Below are 20,857 nucleotides of genomic sequence, written 5' to 3' on the forward strand. Positions count from 1 at the left end.
CCATTATATTTCATTTAAAAGAAGTTCAACATTTCCTGTATATTAATTTATCCACACAACCTTTTTTCCACAGCTGCAGTCTGAATGAACAACACCACTTTTACATAAATACACACACGTACACGCACTCATTGAGACAAACACGTATATATATTTGTGTGTTCGCCAGCAGTTACCTCCACCATTTAAAACTCTTCCATTCTATTAAACCCCCCCAAAACATCCAGTCAGTCCCATTGATGGAATTTGTGGTTGGGTACTAAATATTAAAAAGAGAAAAAAAAATGGCGCTGAAATTAGCAGCAATGTATTCTGTTCTATGTTTTTTCATGGCGGTTTCGGCAGACGATCCCTACAGATTAATATTCACGTGGAATGTGACTTACGGCACCATTTATCCTCTCGACATCCCCCAAACAGGTATGTGTTCTTCATATTTTATCTGTGTCCTAAATAAAGGCGAGATTTCTTTTTCTTGTTGCAACTTCACGGTGTGTGAAATAATTATTGGAGAATTTAGATGAAGAAGATGGTGGGAAATTATTTATGTTTTATTTGATTTTCAGCGTATTTTGATAAATGAGAAGTCACTCGTCGATATATCAAATCACGTGCTCTGATTAGGTTAATTTGGCAGCCAACTCTTATTTTTAGATGGTTACAGTCACACTGATTCTTCCCTTTTGAATTAAGGCACCAGTGAAGACTTTAGGACAACTTATAAAGTAATATTTTAATTTGGAAAATACAATTTTGTAATTTAAAATATTAAATTCCGTACCTAAATTATTATTATTTTTTTAGCCAGCCAAATATTGAAATAATATAACTAACTATCTTTTAATTTTGAATTAAACTCGAACGAGTTATAACCGATTTAATCGATTGTATTTCCGAATAACCGAACTGATCAAAATATTTATAGAAATCGAATTAATTGAACCGATTTTCAAATCGGATATTTCGATTATCGACCGAAATAACCGATATTTTTTTTTAAATTGCGAATTTTAACACAAAAAAAAACATTGCAGAGCTCATAAATAACAAGAAACATTGAACAAAAAATGTAAATAATAAATAAAAATAGTGAACATAAAATCATTGGATGAATATGTTTATTTTCTAGTGTATGAAAAGTTGAGCTTACTTCTTATTTATGTTTAATACACATATACAATTTAAATTAATATATATATACTAAATCGGTTAATTCGGTTTAATCGAATTTTTCAAATTAAAAACGAAATCGAACCGAATTAACCGATTGTTTAAAATTTCAGAACCGAACTTCCGAATTAAACGAACCAAATTTCCGAACTTTCCGAATGAATTCAGTTCGATAGATTAATTCGGTTTAACCAAAATTTTATACACATATATTTGAGATAAGCTATTTAATTCTCATCTTAAAATCTTATAACAAATACTTGGTTTTTTTTTTTGAAATGTCCAAACACAGAACTAATCAAGATTTTTATCTAGCATAACTCGATTATATATGACGAATTTCACTACAAAAAGTACAACCCTTAAATGATAAATCTGATTTCAAGATAAATATGTATGGTAAAAAATGAAAAATGCAGGAATGGGATACAGAACAGGAGGAATTCGTATGAAGATGGAGTGTATGGGACTACATGCTCGATTCCACCGGGAAAGAACTTCACGTATATTCTTCAGATGAAGGATCAAATCGGGAGTTTCTTCTATTTCCCATCCTTGTCCTTCCACAAAGCTGCCGGTGGTTTCGGCGCCATCAGGATTCTGAGCAGACCCTTTATCCCCGTCCCTTTCCCTACTCCCGCCGACGATTGCTCACTTCTTGATCGGGGATTGGACGCCAGTGTCGGCAAATTTATATATTATTTTTTATTTATTAACCCAATACATAAGCCTAATTTTTTTAAAAAAAAAGAACGATATTTTATTTATTGAAAGAATTGTATGGTCAATTTCTCAATCAAATTAAAATCAACAAAAAAAGAAAAAGAAAAAAAGTCTCACAATTCCTGAGTCCGAACTAGCAAACATTTTCTATGCAACTAAATTAGAGATTCCATGTGTGTGCATATTTTCTATCATTGGTTCAAAGGTATTTTAATGCGTTCTAATGAGAATCAAATTTTGGTAGGAAAGCCTCGAAAATGTTCTCGCTCAACGCTATGGCTTGGAACTGTGCAAAGCCCTTCCCGAAACCTGTTAATTTTTCATTGGGAAGACTCATTGTCGTTGCTTGTTCTTGTACCGAAACCATTCCTGCCGGAAACCCAGATTTTTCCGATTCTAGAGAACTACATTATTCTGACACCAGAATCGAGGAAACCCTGAATTTGGATTTTGGAAAGCTGAGACTTGACTCCTGGATCGCTTCCAGGATAAATGGCATCAGCAGAGCTAGAGTTCAGTCCAGCATACGCTCGGGGTTGGTGTCTGTTATTGGTCACGTCGTTAGCAAGGTTATTTTCTCATTCTTTTTATCTTCTTTTTTTTTGTTCCAATTATTTCTCGGTCTTTTCATTCAGAATCTTGTGTTTATTCAGTGTATTCAAAGAAAGAACAGTGCGTGTTATGTTGTTACTTTGTAATGGAAAGTCTCTATTTTCAATGGTGTGAGTTACTGATAATTAGAGATGGAATGAAGATATTTTGTGTGCATTTTGTGGCAAGTTTAAATTTTTAGGGAATTTTGAATTTTTTTTAGCCTTTCAGAGATACTGTCAAGCTAGATCAGTCCTGATCTCAGTTCTCAGTTTCTTTTCTTGTTAATGGTTTGTTGGTAATGCTATTAGTTAAATTTTGTGAAGGTGTCTCATGTGGTGAGAGACGGAGATATGGTCCACTGCACTATCTCAGAGTTGCATCGTTTGAGGGCTGGACCCGAAGATAGTCCATTGGACATTGTATTTGAAGATGAACACGTGCTTGTTGTCAACAAGTCTGCTCATATGGTACGCCCTCAAAATTCGTTCAGTTGTCTAAGACCATCTTGGTGTGTCTATGATAATCAGTATGTAAGTAGGCAGCTTCTTATTTTTCTCCAAATAGGATCAACATTCTCTTGCCCATATAGCTGGACAATTCAAGGAACACTCCATAAACAAAGTCTACACGAGTCTTACTATTGGAGTTCCGTCATCTAGACCGGGGTGTGTTGATATCCCTATTGGTCGTGATGTGAATAACAGGATTCTCATGATTGCTCTTCCGGGATCTATCACCAGTGGAAATACCCGTCATGCTGTTAGTAGGTGGGATAGGATTCTCCTCACCTTTCTTCAGTTGTTATTTCAGAAGATTGTATCTTTTACTGTCTTTAAGTTAATTTATAATTGATGCACTGGTTTATTACTTTGTCTGCAGTGGGATTATAACTCCTATTATAAATTGTAAAGCTTCATTTCACAGTAACCCATTATTTTCGATCTCAGATCCCATCGACTCCCAAGAACCATTTTCTGACCAGCCAAACAATTGTTCTGATACTGAAATGAACAGAACCATGCAATTGAATTTCCAAAATCAGGGTTTTGGTTACCGGATTTCTTCTAGCATTGATGGCAGCAGTGAGCTCATAGCTCAGCCCAACATTTATTCAGTTATTGGACATCTACTAAGCCCCAATGTCCCAACATCACTGTGTCAAACACGACAGGTGCATGCTCAACTCCTCAAAACTTACCTTTTTGATAACCCTCGTTACAACACCAAGCTCCTCTCACTCTATGCCGCCTGCCAACGCATTTCTGATGCAAAAACCCTTATCCGATCTCTCATAAACCCTGATATCTTCTCGTTCACTACCTTAATTTATTCTTCCTCAAAATTCAATGATTTTAAGAATACACTCAGTTTATTTTCTCAAATGCTATCAAATGGGCTTTTTCCTGACGTACATGTTTTACCGAGCGTTATCAAGGCTTGCACTGGATTATTGTCCTCCAAAATTGGGAAACAAGTTCATGGATATTCATTGTCATTTGGTCTATTCTTGGATCCTTTTATTGGATCATCGTTGGTTCACTTGTACGTGAAATGTGATGAATTAGATTGCGCCTATAAGGTTTTTCATACTATGACTGAGAGAGATGTGCAGTCTTGGAGCGCATTAGCAGCAGGGTATGCAAGGAAAGGTGATGTGGTCAATGCGAAAAAGGTATTTAATGAAGTGCGAAATCTCGAGTTTGAACCTAATTCTGTGTCCTGGAATGGTATGATTGCGGGATTTAATCAGAGTGGGTGTTTCTTGGATGCTGTTTTGATGTTTCAGCAAATGCATTCACTTGGTTTTAAGTCTGATGGGACTAATATATCTAGTGTTCTACCTGCCATAGGTAACTTGGGTATTTTAGTGATGGGAATTCAGATTCATAATCATGTGATGAAGATGGGATATGTGGTGGATAAATGTATTGTTAGTGCACTTATTAATATGTACGGAAAATGCGGATGTTCTTTGGAGATGTCTCGAGTGTTTGAAGAGATGCGTCAAGTGGATGTTGGGGCATGCAATGCCTTGATTGCTGGACTCTCTCGTCATGGTCTTGTCAGTGAGGCATTAGAGGTCTTTAAGGGCTTTCGAGGCCAGCAGATCGAACTAAACGTTGTTTCTTGGACCTCAGTGATCGCTTGTTGCTCACAGCATGGTAAAGATATCGAGGCTTTAGATCTTTTTAGAGAAATGCAGGTCACTGGGGTAAAGCCAAACTCGGTGACCATCCCTTGCATGCTTCCTGCTTGTGGTAATATTGCAGCTCTAACGTATGGAAAGGCTGCACATTGTTTCTCGCTTAAAGCTGGGATTTCAAATGATGTTTATGTAGGAAGTGCACTGATTGATATGTATGCTAATTGTGGAAGAATCCAAATAGCTCGATGCTGTTTTGACAGGATGCCATTGCATAACTTGGTCTGCTGGAATGTAATTCTGGGAGCATATGCAATGCATGGAAAGGGTAAAGAAGCTCTTGAAATTTTTGCCTGGATGCAAAGAAGTGGGCAGAAACCAGACTCTGTTAGTTTCACTAGCCTTTTATCTGCATGTAGCCAAAGTGGCCTTACAGAAGAAGGACGTAATTACTTCGAAAACATGTATGTGGATCACGGAATTGAAGCTAGATTGGAGCATTATGCTTGTATCGTAAGCCTGCTTGGTCGTGCAGGAAAGCTTGATGAAGCTTATTCAATGATTGAGAAAATGCCGTTTGAGCCTGATGCTTGTGTCTGGGGTGCATTATTAAGTTCCTGTAGACTTCACCATAACACGAGCTTGGGCGAGCTTGCGGCTCATAAATTATTTGAATTAGAACCAAGCAATCCTGGAAATTACATTTTGTTGTCTAATATTTATGCTTCTAAAGGCAAATGGAAAAAAGTAGATGAGGTCAGAGATATAATGAGAGATAAGGGGCTGAAGAAGAACCCGGGCTGCAGTTGGATAGAGGTTAAAAACAAAGTTCACATGCTTTTGGCAGGTGACAAATCACTTCCACAAATGGCTCAAATTATGGATAAGTTGAATGAATATAGCATGGAAATGAAGAAATCTGGTTACTTCCCTGATACTGACTATGTGCTACAAGACGTGGAGGATCAGGAGAAAGAACACATCTTATGTGGGCACAGTGAAAAGTTGGCTGTAGTTTTTGGAATTTTGAACACTAACAAGGGGTCACCTCTCAGAGTCACTAAAAACTTGCGCATTTGCAGAGACTGCCACGCCGTTATAAAGTTTATATCTAGATTCGAGAGGAGAGAAATTTCTGTTAGAGATACAAATCGCTATCACCACTTCAAGGATGGGGACTGCTCATGTGGGGATTATTGGTGATGGAGTTCCAGAGTAAATCTTCAAAGTTGTATTGTGAATTTAAGATTGAATTTTCGAACACTTGGATTGCACAACTGCACAAGGGAATGAAAGGAAGCTTTTTTCTGAAATTCTTGGGTTTGGAATGGGAGATTTTATCACTAAGGCCTGGATGCGAATTGGTATTCAACTAGTAAACTTTTTATAGATGATCTTTAGGATTTTTCAATTTTTTGATTTTTTCTCATTGTGCTATTAGAAATCATTGCTAGCTTTGCTTCAGGCATAGGCGAGGGAACACCAGTAAGGGTTCTCCATCGTTGAAGACTTCAAGTACATTAGAGCATGAAATAGGCCTTTTTAATTGTTAATGCGGTATATATTTACATTTCATTACATTTCAGCAGAGAACACCAGCGAGGTTCTCCATCGTTGAAGTCCATTAGAGCATGGAAAATTCATACATTGGTATGGGAAATTAACAAACAGTTTTCCCTTATCATTTTAATGTGATATATATTTACATTTCATGACATTTCAGGATGAAAATTCAGTGGATAGCTTGACATTCTCAATATTTCCTACTGCATCTATGCACACAGGTAATCTTTTCAGCGTTTAACTGATTTAGGATCGTTTAACTGATTTAGGATTGTCTTCTCCTTTTCTATGCACAACTCTCGGGTTCCATACCATCGTTGTATTATATAAAATGCTGCTGAAGATATTTAATTGTGAGAATAGACCTGAAATGGGATCTTTGTCCGGACTCCAGAGACTACATAGTATTTGGATTTCAGATGACATAGATACACATGTGGTTGGTGAAAAAGTGATAATATTTCTAAGGTATGCTCAAAGCTCACGTAAATAAAAATATATGGGAAAAACAATCATGAATTTCCACCTTCCCAAAAAATTTGACTCGCCATTTGTATTGATGATTGTTTCTCAAACAGGCTGGAACATACATCAAGGAATTTGTTCATGGAGACTTTGGATGGGCGCATCCTAGGTACGAAAAGCAAAAAACAGAATGTCGTTGAAAGAAGTAGTGCCGAAGCAGAATTTCGGTCTGTTACACATGATTTTTGCGAAGTGTCGTGGATAAAGAGGATTTGGGAAAAGCTGAAGATTCTCATACTGACATCAATTGAAGTCTATTGTGACAATATAGCGACTATTTCTATAGCTCATAATCCAGTTCTACATGACAAAACAAAACTCGTAGAAGTGGATAAGCATTTTATCAAGGAAAAAATTGACAGTGGTGTATTATGCATGGCTTATATACCTACTACAAGTCAAGTGGCTGATATATTTTCCCAAAGCGCAGTTTGAAAATTTGGTTGGCAAGCTTGCTATGAGTCATATTCAAGGCAGAAGATTTCCTAGAATATTGTATATTTGTGTACATATTTTTCTGGATTATATTAGAGAGATTTTAGGAGTTCATTTGTTACTTTCATTATTAGGAAGATTTGTTTCCGGTTTTGTTGAAAAGTAGAGTATATGCTAATGTACAGGCACTATACGAATTATATACAAGAATTATTACCCAATACTTTGTTTGTTTTCTGTCAATTAATTGGCCATGTTGCTTTTTGGCGCATGGTTCTTGATTCTGTCATTCATTCCACGCTTGTCAATTTTTCTCACTCAAGGAGCTAAGCAGCAGCTTCATTAAACACCATAATCACTTTAATTCCTTGGAACCTAGGATTGACAATTCTGAGTTATATAACACTAAATATTTTTGGCGACAACTTCATTGTTTTCAGATCAATCGATGCTGATCATTGGTTTTTCAAGGCTACAGGACTCCCGTCTTCATTGGTGGGAGATATCTTAAGGTGCAACTATGTATCTCTGTGACAGTCGTTAAAAGTAATCTCAGGAGTCATAAGCTTCTTCCATCTATACGGGGCCTTGGAATTTACCTTTTTAATCCTGCATTGCACTTCTGGAGATGCAATTGGCCAATACTCGGATGGCCAATTGTTCATAATTCATAAATCATAGGTTGTTTCTGTGTATTTTCTACTTTGTGGCATTTGGTATCTGTTTCATGGTATTTAATTCGTGAAGAATTCTCCTAATTGACCGGTTTAACATTGTCATTCCAGATATCTTAATCATGCAAGTCACTCTTTTCTAATGCAGTACTCAAGAGATGTAAGCCAATCTCACTGCATTATTGATGATGAGAGAAGGGGTGAAGCATCAGTTGAGGTAAAGAAAATTATAGGAATATGATTATTAGTTCCTGTCTAGTGATGTGGAATAACCATTAGGGTTTTGTTAAAAAACCATCCGTTCTATTTCTCTGTAGGAAATAGTTGGCTGCAATATCCTTCCCATTTGTCAGGGTGACAGTTATAGGTTTCACGGTGCTGGCAGGGAAGACATGGATATAATTATAATGACACTTGATCTTTCAACCACCTGTCGATGGACAAAATAGGACAAAATAATTGTAGTCCAAATCTATCTCTCTCTCTATTTATTTTGAGATCCAAAATGCACGCCAATGCCCTTCTGCTCTCTCTCTCTCTCTCTCTCTCGGTCCGGATGTTGTGCACTGGGCGGCCTTTTCTGGTTGAAATCCAAAATACATGCCAATTCCCTTCTGATGTCTTGGTAAAAGATACGGAAAACAAATAAATAGCCTGGACAGCAAACTTGTAAGTTTTATTGAGACTTCATTTCCAGATCGATTTGTTATTTAGTTATTCTAAACATCAACCCCCTGCAGGTACGGATGAAAAATCTCAAGGTTTTTGGTAGTCAGGGTTGGGAGCTGATGCGTGAGGGGGAAGCAGAGAAACAGGTTATAGCTTTATTTTGGATGAAATTGCCGTATGAGTTGGCAGATCGATCTTGATGTTCAATTGTACTCGATGATTCAATTCATATGTGCAGATGCATTATGCTGCACTTGTGTGGATTTCTCGTCCTCTTACCTGCGACGATGATCTGACTCTATCATCTCTCAAAGACACGGTGAACATCAATATTATGTTCTTCCTCTCTCATCCAATGATTTTTTTTATAAATTGGAGATTAGTTAATCCCTATATACTCAAAAGCAATTATTCCTTTACACATGCACTATCATGGCTATTAAATGATAAATGGGTCCTTTTTATTACTCAGCCAATTCAGCAGAGAACGCCATTATGGGTTCTCCATCGTCGAAGTCCATTAGAGCGTGAAAAAGTCATACATTGGTATTTGAAACTAACAAACAGTTTTCTGGTATCATTTTAATGTGGTAAATATTTACAATTCATGACATTTCAGGATGAAAATTGAGAGGATAGCTGGACATTCTCAATATTTCCTATTGCATCTATGCATACAGGTGATCTTTTCAGTAGGATTGTCTTCGCCATTTCTATGCACAACTCTTAAGGCTTCCATACCATCGTTATATTATATAAAATGCTGCTGAAGATATTTAATTGTGAGGAGACTACATAACATATGTACTGAAAGGAAGGAGATTACATTTCATATTTGGATTTCAGATGGCATAGATGTGATTATATTTCCAAGTTATGCTCAATGCTCATGTAAATAAAACTACATGAGAAAAAAAAAATAATGAATTTCCACCTTCCCAAAAAATTTGACTGGCCATTGGTATTAATGCTTGTTTCTCAAACAGGCTGGAACATACATCAAGGAATTTGTTGATGGTGATCTTGGGCGGACTTATCCTAGGTATGAAAAACACTTATTTTACTTTAGTATTTTACATATACCATGTTGTATTTCAGCGTTGATTGCTTCCAGTTATAACCTATTTTCTAAGCACCGTTTGGCTTGGCTTCCATTTCGTTGCCAAATTCAGAGGCGAGTAAGTTTCTTCTCCTCTATCTGGTCAATACTTCATTATTTAAAACTAAATCTTTATATGCCGATTGTATCAGGTTGACCCTTGAAGTAGGTCTCACTGTATTTACCACCTTCAATCTTTTCCAGCATGTCTTCAGGTTTGATTTTGTTCTTCATCCCCTTGAAATTCTTGGGGTGATTATTCAAGACATTTGGCTTTTGATGTGGCCTGATGACACATTTTGCTGCACTTGTGCAGCATATATGCTACTTTGTCCAGATGCCGCATGATGGTTATAATAACGTCAAAATTGGCCTTTGAAGTTATAGCATTTACTCTTTAATCAAGGTGCTATAAGATGTGGTAATTACGTCTTATTTATCTTATAACAATCAACAATAGACGTTGTTGGATCTTAATATCAGTCTCCGTAACTCACACTAAAGTAAAGTGGAATCAATTTCATTTATAGTCTCGTAACATGTTCAAATCAGATCAAGTTTTAAAATCTTTTACAGAAATTTCAAGAATTTTTGGTGTCCAAGATGATATATAATAAGATGCATCTCCTTCACGAAAAAGAAAATACAAACAAATCAAGATATGGTATACTTATAATTGAAACAAACCATGGAGAAGCAAAAAGTACTATTTGAGGAAATAAGTGAAAAAAATCGATATATTTATCTTTTAAAATCTACTTTGTATCATTTTCTATATTTTTTTTTAAAAAAATAATTATAATCAATATAAAGGGGATGGAGTTTTTTTAATTTGGAAAATTTTAAAAAATTATCCATAAAAAACATTAAATAGCATGTGATATATATACTATTATTTTATTATATTATTATCTAAATGTGTATATATATCTATCTATCTATCTACTTATATTAAAGCCTGCTATCCCTCAAGTTGGCCAGTTTATTCCCGGTTACAGGTTACGCCCTCGACGCGTGTCTCTTCGATCACATCACAAACCATGGACAATAGCACGTGGGGTGGGCTTCTCTCTCCACCACAACACACAGCTGCAGGTTACAGTGATGGTTGGCTTCCTTCTTCGCCTCCTCTTCGTTTTCCCCTTGCCTACCTCTGTTTTGGAGCCTTGGTTTTCGGCCTCCCACCTTTGCACCGAACCAAGTCCACCAAAAAAGGTTTGCTAGGTGTGTTCTCTTCAAATTTTGCTTTCCGCCGTAGCCCACAAACCTGCCCTCGTTACTAGAGAACGCCTCTCGGTTGAAATTCCGTCCCCACGAACAATTTCATCTGAAAAATCTCACCTTCTGGTTGAAAATTTGAAGAACCCACTTGGAGTTGTACGCTCTTTTCCCGTTTTTTGTGAATTGAAAGTGCTGATTCTGCTTTCTCTAGATCTCTCCGCTTGTTGCCAGGTACTTTTCCTTTTCTTCTCTCGGTAATCTTTGAATTGTTTTGTAGATAGATAGCTCTTTCGATAGTTGCATGCAAGCGCATTTGCTGTTTCGTGTTCATGATTTGTTGCTGATTAATGTTACTTTTACAGCGGTGGAGTTGGGTTTTGGTGTAATAGCGATGGGTGTTTGATTAGTTGTCTGTGTCTTTCTTGGGTTCAGATGCTTTGGTCGATTAAATTTTGGAGCATTTTATTGAAACCATTTTTTGGAAGCAATTGGTATACAAACATGGGATATGAGATTTCGAGTATTTTATGAAGCCGGTGATTTATTTTCATTCATTCTGATCCGGGTTAGTGGCATTTTCACTGTATTTGAGGCTTTAGATTCAAAATTAGCCTCTCGATTCTCCTGGTTTAGATTTAGTGATTAGATAAACCCTCCCCCCGCCCCCAGGCATTTTTTGCCTTCAAAATTTTGTCATTCTCATTTCTTGCTTCATCGTTCTGTTCAATTGGTTTAGTTCTTTGAATATAATTGAAATTGCCTGTATATTATTTTTATGGACTTTCAGGAGGAATTTGATGTAAAAAACACGTCTCTTTAGAAGAATTATAGAAATGTTGGTTTTGTTTTTGCTCTCTAATATTTCGAGAAATTATTTTATGGGTATTGTGTCAAAGAATGCGATATAAGACTGGTTATATTTTTTGAAAAAGACATCTTCTTGTGTTTTGTTTTGGTTTTTGCGAAAGTCATATCAGGTAACCCTTTGGGTCAATGATGTCGTATGGTAAATTTAGTTACTGGTACACCAATGTTTAGAATTTTAAATTGTTTAGAATTTTAAATCTAAAGTATTGACTGAAAATACAGTACTACTATATATTACTTAAGGGAAATAGTTAAATGTAGATTTAAAGGAATGATTATGTTGGAAGATGGAAATATTCTTCCAAGAGATTGACAGACTGTGTACAGGAAAATGTGATGGATGATTGTTTTTATATTTTGGGTGGGGGGTGGGGGAAATCGAGGCATTTTTAAAGAAGTAACTAAGCATTGCCGTCTCTGTTAATTTTTTGCTTGTGGGTTTAGTCATTGAGTTCATGAAAAACTAAAATTATCTGGTTTCTAGCAACGGGTATTTGTCTGGTGGCAGCCTACATTTTCTGTTTTGTTATCATACTTCATCATGCAACTAAACACCCATGAAATTAATAGCACATCCCACAGATATATGGTAGGCATTAGAATTGCTTTAGTTTACAAGTTCCAGGTTTTGTAATGCTATAATCAGGTGTTGCAGGCTTTGAAGAAAAAAGAAAAATATCATATTATGAGGTTGGTCAGGTGGAATATATGGTGGATGATGGTGATGTCACCGATTCTGTAGATACAATTGATGAGCAGTATTATACAGCTGAAGATGCAAATCTTGATGAGTATGATATGGTTAGTTGATGTTCAAAGCATTTCTTGAGATATTTTCCACCTTTAGTAATATTATGTTATTAAAAATTAAAAATAAAACGTACCCACGTAAGGTAGTGTTTGGAAAACAGATACTCTTATGTTCTTTGCTTCTCTGGTTTGCTCTTTTCTTGCTTTTGTTTGGAGTTTTGATTTCTTCTCTTTGGTTTGCTCTTGTCTTGCTTTTGATTGGAGTTTCTGATCTTTTCTCTCCACCGTGGCAGCGAACACAGGGCAACAAAGAGGGTTTGCTTGGTCTGTTCTCTACTTCTATCTTCTTGCAGTTTCTTCGATCTCAACTCTTCTACGCGGCGTTCCCCCTTATTGGCATTGGAAAGCTTATACTGTGTTAGTTTTCTCCCACTTGTTTTTGTTCTGCTTTTTTAAAATTTTTCTTACATTCTTGGGTTTGTTCTATTCTTGCTCTTGTTTGGGGTTTCCGATTTCTTGAAGTGCTTTGTTTTTGTTGGGTTAGCTTTCTTCTCGTGTTTTTGTTTTACTGATTGATTTACATATTTGCATATGCTCATACTCATGAATTCGGTTTGTATTTCTGTGGATATAAGATATGGGTGATGGATTTAAGGCTAAAACGTGACGGTAGTTCAGGTTGAACTAAACAGCACTTTGGCCTTGGGAGTGTTAACTAATACTAGAAATCTTTCTGTATTGAGCAAACTTTTTCCTTGAGTTGTATGCACTCGGTTTCTCATCAAATGAACCGAACACCATATGTCTCCACATTAGCTTTGCAGGACACATAAAAAACATTGTCAATGAAAAACCAAACTTTATCACATATTGGAACTGTTCAACAATCAGGCACAAACTATTCGGTGTATAATTTAACAATGTCGACTTAAAATACTAATCGTTTGAGTATGGATATAGAAGAACATAAAAAAATACTATGTTCATGATAATTATAGCTTTTAAATTTATATTATTAAATAAAATCTACACAATTTTTGCAAACTGAAGCACCCTATTTGACAAAAAAAGTTCACAACATGCCTATAGTTTTAGGGATGCGTCTCTCTGTAAACACTTTCTACGGCAAAATCATTATTTTATGCTAAATGAGTTTACGTTATATTACAATGCATTGTATCTAATTACAAACACGTTTACTTACAACAATATGGTGTTGTAGGGTTATCCATCGGAACAATACCAAGTAGTACTATTCTGTTTGATCCTCCAATCTCACAGGCTGAAGACTTGCAGTTGTGGTAATTGAGAACCTCACTCTTTACTCTTTCATTCTAAACTCTCTAAACTTATGCTTCTTTCCTACACGTAATTTGTTAATTATAAATTCCTTTTTTCATATTTTTCACTTTGTTAAACACAGTGCCAACTTAAAATACTAATCGTTTGAGTACGGATATAGAAGAACATAAAAAANCCCATACCTAGTATATATGTATGTATAACCTTCACATGTACATTTGATTTGTGAATACTTGCTTACTTGTCTAGGGTTCTACATGGGGTCACAGTTACACGCCGCCATTTCCCACTACACATGAATAATGGCTACAGCTAACCCCTCGCCATCTCCTCTACCACAAAAAGAATTACCAAATCCCAAACGTCCAAAAATGTCATCAACCACCTCCGATGACGAAGATCATTACGAGAATACCACCGCCGGTGAAAATCTTACGAAAACCCAAAGTTCAAGCAGCGAAAAATCGCGATATTTTTCGCTTACTGCGGAGTAGGCTACCAGGGAATGCAGAAGAATCCCAGCGCAAAAACCATTGAAGGCGAGCTCGAGGAAGCCCTGTACCATTCCGGAGCTGTTCCCCAAGCTGACAGGGGTCTGCACAAACGGTACGACTTTGCCAGGTCTGCCAGGACCGATAAGGGCGTTAGTGCAGTTGGTCAAGTAGTGTCTGGGCGATTCTATATCGATCCGCCCGGATTGGTTGACAGATTGAACTCGCACCTGTCCACCCAGATTCGGATTTTTGGTTACAAACGCACCACGCCTTCCTTCAGTGCTAAAAAGTTCTGCGAGGTATGTTTACTTGATCCCTGTGTTTGCGCTCGATCCATCTTGTCATCGCTATAGAGAGAGTGTCCTTGCTAGCTTAGGGTCTGCAAATGAGCTCGTTAAGTGTTTGGAATGTTCGGAGCGAGGGCGGAAGGTAATTGGGTTGATGGGAAACCGGAATTCAGAGTTCAAGTATGTATGTGAAGATGCTGCGGTTGGTTCAAGCAATTCGTCGAACAGTGGATGTGCTTTATCAGAACATAATGTTGCTGCGACTTCTGGAAATGATGATAGTGATTCTGAAACGAAATTCCAAAATGGGGGCATGCTACACGGGGAGACGGAGGAAGGCAAGGTTGACCTCGAGAATGTGAATGCTAATGGCGTTACGATTTTGGATAACAAGAGTGAGTTTTGCTATGGAGAGGAGGTAAAGGAGAGGTTTTAATAGAATACTCAAGAATTACGAGGGAACCGACAACTTCCATAACTTCACTTCAAGAATCAAAGCAGAGGACCCATCCGCCAAAAGATACATTATGTCGTTCACCGCAGATACCACATTAAACATTGATGGAATTGAATTCGTGAAATGCGAGGTTGTGGGGCAGAGTTTCATGCTTCATCAAATACGCAAAATGATCGGTCTTGCAGTTGTGATCATGAGGAACTTAACCCCTGTGTCGTTGTTCGAGACCGTTTTTGAACAGTGAGTGCACGATTCTTTGAAACCCTATACTTGGTTGAACTTTTCTTTGATGAATATTCTTGTGTCGTTAACTTACATTTTTAATGAGTTTAGGAAAGTTAACATAAATGTGCCCATGGCTCCTGAGGTTGGATTGTATCTGGACGAATGCTTCTTCACGTCTTACAATAAGAAATGGAAAGATAGTCACGAAGAGTTGTCATTGAAGGGTTTTTCAGAGGAGGCCGAGGACTTCAAAATGATGTATATTTATCCATATATCGCATTAACAGAGCACAAGGATGGAGCTGTGGCCCTCTGGCTGCATTCTTTGAACTACCGCAACTTTCCTGACTTAGGTGCAGATAATTCTTCAACTTGTGGAGATGGTTTGGGAAATGATAAAGGGCGCAGATTTGGAAAATGTGGAAGTTTTTAGTTAACATGGTTATGTGAGTTAATTTATAGACATTCTTCTCCCATTTCCTACTCTTTTGAATGCCTAGTAATAGTCTGTGGTTGCTATTTGTTATGTTGGTATTACTTAAATTATATGAGGAACCTGCTTTTTGAATAGATTATTGAAATTATCGGCCTCCGTAGATCTCCTATGATGGTGACACACACACACACACACACACACACACACACACACACACACACACACACACACACTCTCCTAGTTTAACCATTTTCACTTGAGCATGCATCCACCTTCCAAATATTTCGCTCGCCTGCGGAGTGCAAACACATATGAACACGAATATTATTTATTGTTAACCTTTTCGGCAGTCCGTTTGGGCATATGCATGTTATCTTCGTCTACTTGTTTGGCCATGCATATCCTGTGCTCCTTTGATGGTTCACTATCTTTACCGCGTAGCATAGCATTAAAAAATCCGGTTTACAATTAATGATTTTTTTTTATATAAAAAATATCCAATTTTTGTATCCTAAGCTCACTTAAAAGTAAATATTATAATATCTATTATTTTCATAAATTTTAATTATAAATTTTGCTTCTATGTTAAGATAATGTAATGATGGTTATTTAGGATAATGGGAAGCGAATGTGAAAAGTTTTTGAGTCATCAATTTACATTATTACATCTTAATTATCGAATATCTTTTATGAGTGGTAAATTATAATATAAATTTGTATATCCATTAAAATTATCAATTGTAGATTCTCTAATGGATTTATGTATTATAAATTATAATATAGTAGAGATATTAAAATATATTGGTTAAATGGATTTTTTTTAAAACCGAAATGAATTTTCGAATTAGTCAAAGTATGGTAGAATAATTTAGTTTAACCGAATTTTTTGTTAACCTTGTACGTGCAAGTGCGAAAACACACTATTATATTTTCGGTTGTAGCTTTTTTCTTTTAAAAGACTTTTCCTTTTTTAATTTTTGGATAAATCAAAATTGAGATCCTTCGATATATGCTAAAATAAAAATTGAAACCCCTTCACTTCGCCCCCTCTACAAGCTCGATGCAAGATATCAGTCATATACCACCGCCGTCCGCTGAAAACATCCCTCTCCAGATGGATGTTGATGGATTTCCTATGGATGACAATAACCCTTCCGCCGGAGATACAGAAACTCCAATAAAGGAAACTGGAAGATTTGAAGATTTGAAGGGCAAGATGTTTTCGAAAGCAATGGAAGAACAAGGTTGCCAATTGTTGCTTCAGAAACTCCAAGAAAGGAAACTGGAAGACATCCAAATGATCTTTTCAGAGGTGAAGGATCACATATGTAAGTTGATGTTTAATCGGTTTGGTAGCGATGTTATTCTAAAGCTTTTCGAGGTGTGCGATGAAGAACAGAAGAACCAGTTGGTTTCTTCGGTCACTGCTGATGCCCGATTGCTAATTCATGTTTGTCTCGACCCTCAAGGGTATGCTATAGAATTCTGGATTATTTTTTCTATTTGGAATTTATTTCATTGGATGAAGGTAACAACTCTGTTTTGTGATTTTTGTTTCTTTGTAGATCCGACACCATGCAGAAATTCATAGAGTTTCCCATGGAACAAGAACAAATCTATCGTATTATGCGCTTCTTCAGTTATTTCGCCGTTCCGCTCGCGAACCACCCGATTGGTTCCCAAGTTCTTGGCCAGTGCTTCAAAATTTTCCCTGTCCCTGCTAAAGAAACACAAGTATTTATTACTGACTTTTATCCTAATTTTTTTGACTTTACGATATCTGGAAAAGCACTCGTGTTTTTTCGCAGCCAATACTGGATACCATAACTGAATTTTGTTTGGAGTTGGCCGTTGACGAGAACGGCTCCAACCTCCTAAAAATCCTCCTATCAGAACACTGGAGCGGCGTACTGTCTATTGTTGGAAAAATACTAACGAACGTTGAAATATTTTCTTTGGCTGGCGATGAATTTGGGTATGTATACGAAGGCCAACACACACGTTTTCTTTTCATTTCTTATATACAAATATTCATAAAAAAATCCAAAATCCGATTTCAGGAGTTCTCTCATTCAGCATCTAATTGGATTGCTGAAACACGAACGGCTACGAGATTTAGTAGATCAAATACAACCGCTTTTAGTTCACCTGTCCTATGACAAATATGGAACCGAAGTTGTCAAGAAATTGATAGGTGCATCTAGAGCAAAATATGCACCTCAAATAATCTCTGTGATGATCAAGGATCCTGATTTGTTGGATGTCATATCAGATCCTTGTTGCTACTCTCTTCTCAAATACGCTAAAAAATACGCCAAGGTACCATAACAATGCTCATCTTTATTTTGCTGTATACCTGGCTCAAATTAGACACTATTTAAGGTGAATACAACATTATACAATCTTGCAGGGAACTGATCGCAAGACTTTGGATGATCTGATTCACCGGTACTCTCAACCGCTGTAGAAGAGCTTTATTGGTACTAGTCCCATCTCAAGATAGATTTCCTCTCGCGGTTAATTGAATTTTTTTCAGAGTTTACAAGTAATCTAATGAAACTTTTGCTCCAAGACACATGAAATCGTGTGCTAAGTTTATCCATTTATGAAGGGTGTATGTTGATTGAGTTGGCTAAAGGTTGTTTGCTAAGTTGCGGGCAAAAATTATGATGTAGTGTTCAGTTGATTAGCAGAGAGGTTTTGACATGTATGTTTTCATTTGTATGTCGGTTGTTGATGCAAATGGTCTTTTGGTTGAATTTTCTAGTTGGATTTTCTTTGTTATGTTGGCCTCGTATTTTAAGCCTTGTTGCTTAAGTTTACCATGTTTATACTCTGCATCCCAAGTTTTAACTTCTGGACCACTATGGTTGAGTTTTGATGTGGGAAATGGCAAGTAGTGGACAATGACTCTTAGTTGGTGTTGCCTAGAACTATAGAGGAGCTGTTTCACTGGAGAAAATCTTTCTTCTTCTTTAGGTGCAGGGTTGTGTTCGAGGCAGTATTCCACTTCTGGACATTCACGAGAAAATAAGGAACTTGATGAGTGGAGGGGTTAATAATGTCCTGACAGTTGGTGCCATTCTATCCCTTCAAAAATTAAATTATGTTTGCCACTTCTGATCACCACTCTACTTCACGATCTTACGGAAATAGGGGGTGTAAAAGTGACGTCGAAACATGCCTTTCCTTTTTGACAAACGAAATATATGCATTTAAACGAGTCATAGTGGTATCAAGATATATGATCTTAAGTTTTTCAGTTTAGTTGTCAGGAGTTGCTCGTATAACGTATTCGACGAGAAAGGAAAAGGGGTTGATTGATACACTCATTCCTATAATGGAAATTTTAGGCACCAAAGATTCATCAAGCAAATAATAATAACAACAACAAAAATAATAATAGATTTAGGACAAATCAAGTGAAATATATACTTTCTACAAGATAATATAATTTAGGAAAAGGGGTTGATTGATACACTCATTCAAAAACTCTTCCACTTTCTTTTGTGTAAGTTGAAGAATTTATGTATTGGAGAGCCGTAAACGGGTGCTCACAATTAAGTATTGGAAATTATGATCATATTGAAAGAAATTTATGAAAATTGGCTACAATGTTTTAAACACTAGTAATTCCAAATTGAATATAGGAATTAAATTTCATTAATCTGAATATTAAACTAATCAATGACTTTGAGAATAATTTTCTTTTTTTCAAGTATAAAATGTTTCCAAAAAAAAAAAAATCCTAACTATTTAGCCAACAAGAAGTGAAATCGAAATTTTGTTTCCCTGATAGATACCAAAATGTCATAAATTTTTTTGAGTGGGTATCATGTGAGACCGTCTCATACAAGTTTTTGCCAATTTTTTTTGTTATGTTGAAAATTTGTTCACGGGTGTCACACGAGATTTCTTCCTCCTTTTCATATTACTGCAAAATTGATAATGAATTAATTCTATTCGGGCTTGGTCAACTATCTTTCTACTTCTTTGGGCTCAACAAAATGGGTATTACACATATTAAAATAAATCTGATGGGTAATAGCCTAAATTAAATATTTGGGCCACTGAGTTTGATATCTAGTTAATCAGCACAATCCAACATTAAAATAATCAAATAAATTAGGCCCAATAATATTAAAGTCCATTAAGAATAAAGCCCACATGATTATCATTAACCCACAAATTAGATAATTTTTTCAGAGGTGAGATTCTAATGATTTTTGTTGGGCATTACCGGCACTTCTAATGATATTTGTTACGTAAGTGACAACCCCCAATGTTAATTGGTTGGAGCACTGCAGTATCATATAGCTACTTAGAGTGGCTAGCCATCTACTCGGAGTTGATGACCACCCAAAATATGGATCACCCGATCGATATTTCACCCGAATATATTGAACCTTATCTTTTCATTTCGGGTAATATCATTTATTGGCTACATCAAAATCTAAAATACAAATAAATAAAATAAAGCAAAACGACACTCAATATTTCAACATTGAGGAGTAAAATGATGCAGATTGACTATTTTCCACGTAACATAATTTAAAAACAATCACTGGTGGATGATACATCTTTATTTGTGTTATATGGTTCAATGAAGTTTACTTGTTGATTCTTCAGGGGACGTTATCCGACGACATAACAACTAATCGGGCTTTTTCACTGTTTATTGTATTAATTATAATAATTTGATAAAATAAAGCAAAAGTGAAACGGTTTATTTTATTAATTTTAATAATTTGATAAAATAAAACAAAAATAAAATTGAAACTAATGTATCATGTCTACTGAACTGGCGTTACATTTTTTTTAGAAAAAAAGAAATGCAAGTGCATTAATCTTTTTTCAAAAAAATAATAATGATGCAAGTGATTTCTTTAATTTCAAATTTGCACGCCTCGACCAGAACATGTGTTAAAAACTGCAAAAATACAGCGTAAATAATTTCGAACGCAGTATTATATTATATGTTTTTCTCTATAAATTGAATATTTCATTTCCTCTCTTCATTCATCGCTCTCATATTTTTCATCGTTAAGTTTTCGTAAATGTTTGAATTTATTTTTTCACTTCCGGCAATTTTTTATTAATTTGAAATCTTTTTGTGTTTTTGTAGGTAAATTTTTATTCCAACTTATATTAAGGCATGTATACTAATATAAATTATTTATGTTAAATATTAAATTTACAAATGAAATTATTATTTATGTTAGA

At 36.0% G+C, this 20,857-nt stretch overlaps 2 protein-coding genes and 2 pseudogenes across 44 annotated transcripts; all 4 read left to right on the plus strand.

The window, feature by feature from the left end:
• The first annotated feature begins 1,994 nt into the window (after nucleotides 1-1,994).
• LOC140970411 (pentatricopeptide repeat-containing protein At1g20230) lies at nucleotides 1,995-9,259 on the plus strand. Of its 42 annotated transcripts, none has more exons than XM_073432164.1 (9): nucleotides 1,995-2,462; nucleotides 2,811-2,954; nucleotides 3,052-3,254; nucleotides 3,367-5,845; nucleotides 6,072-6,115; nucleotides 6,217-6,280; nucleotides 6,354-6,414; nucleotides 6,557-6,661; nucleotides 6,772-7,434. In XM_073432164.1, exons 1-4 carry the CDS (start codon nucleotides 2,151-2,153, stop codon nucleotides 5,831-5,833), a joined length of 3,126 nt encoding a protein of 1,041 aa, XP_073288265.1. In that variant the 5' UTR covers nucleotides 1,995-2,150; the 3' UTR covers nucleotides 5,834-5,845; nucleotides 6,072-6,115; nucleotides 6,217-6,280; nucleotides 6,354-6,414; nucleotides 6,557-6,661; nucleotides 6,772-7,434. The 42 variants fall into 42 exon arrangements, with proteins under 42 accessions (XP_073288265.1, XP_073288267.1, XP_073288238.1 ...); XM_073432166.1 differs by having other exon boundaries at nucleotides 6,220-6,280; XM_073432146.1 differs by having other exon boundaries at nucleotides 1,996-2,462; nucleotides 3,367-6,005; nucleotides 6,085-6,115.
• Nucleotides 6,564-10,219, plus strand: LOC140970464 (uncharacterized; annotated as a pseudogene).
• A 447-nt stretch (nucleotides 10,220-10,666) lies between these two features.
• On the plus strand, nucleotides 10,667-15,816 carry LOC140970402 (uncharacterized; annotated as a pseudogene).
• Nucleotides 15,817-16,607: 791 nt separating this feature from the next.
• On the plus strand, nucleotides 16,608-18,901 carry LOC140970361 (pumilio homolog 12-like). Of its 2 annotated transcripts, XM_073432034.1 has the most exons (6): nucleotides 16,608-17,104; nucleotides 17,200-17,368; nucleotides 17,443-17,609; nucleotides 17,695-17,953; nucleotides 18,045-18,114; nucleotides 18,614-18,901. In XM_073432034.1, exons 1-5 carry the CDS (start codon nucleotides 16,695-16,697, stop codon nucleotides 18,099-18,101), a joined length of 1,062 nt encoding a protein of 353 aa, XP_073288135.1. In that variant the 5' UTR covers nucleotides 16,608-16,694; the 3' UTR covers nucleotides 18,102-18,114; nucleotides 18,614-18,901. The 2 variants fall into 2 exon arrangements, with proteins under 2 accessions (XP_073288135.1, XP_073288134.1); XM_073432033.1 differs by lacking the exon at nucleotides 18,614-18,901 and having other exon boundaries at nucleotides 16,609-17,104; nucleotides 18,045-18,396.
• The last annotated feature ends 1,956 nt before the right edge of the window (nucleotides 18,902-20,857 follow it).

Source organism: Primulina huaijiensis, unplaced genomic scaffold (genome assembly GCF_012295235.1).
Source record: "Primulina huaijiensis isolate GDHJ02 unplaced genomic scaffold, ASM1229523v2 scaffold5913, whole genome shotgun sequence".
Taxonomy (NCBI): domain Eukaryota; kingdom Viridiplantae; phylum Streptophyta; class Magnoliopsida; order Lamiales; family Gesneriaceae; genus Primulina; species Primulina huaijiensis.

Coding starts and splice junctions, on each gene's coding strand:
- LOC140970411 (XM_073432137.1), top strand. CDS start 2,151: ATGTTCTCGCTCAACGCTATGGCTTGGAACTGTGCAAAGCCCTTCCCG. Junction 2,463..2,810: donor TTGGTCACGTCGTTAGCAAG/GTTATTTTCTCA, acceptor AATTTTGTGAAG/GTGTCTCATGTGGTGAGAGA. Junction 3,255..3,366: donor ACCCGTCATGCTGTTAGTAG/GTGGGATAGGAT, acceptor CTTTGTCTGCAG/TGGGATTATAACTCCTATTA.
- LOC140970361 (XM_073432034.1), top strand. CDS start 16,695: ATGCAAGATATCAGTCATATACCACCGCCGTCCGCTGAAAACATCCCT. Junction 17,610..17,694: donor TTGGCTGGCGATGAATTTGG/GTATGTATACGA, acceptor ATCCGATTTCAG/GAGTTCTCTCATTCAGCATC. Junction 17,954..18,044: donor ACGCTAAAAAATACGCCAAG/GTACCATAACAA, acceptor ACAATCTTGCAG/GGAACTGATCGCAAGACTTT.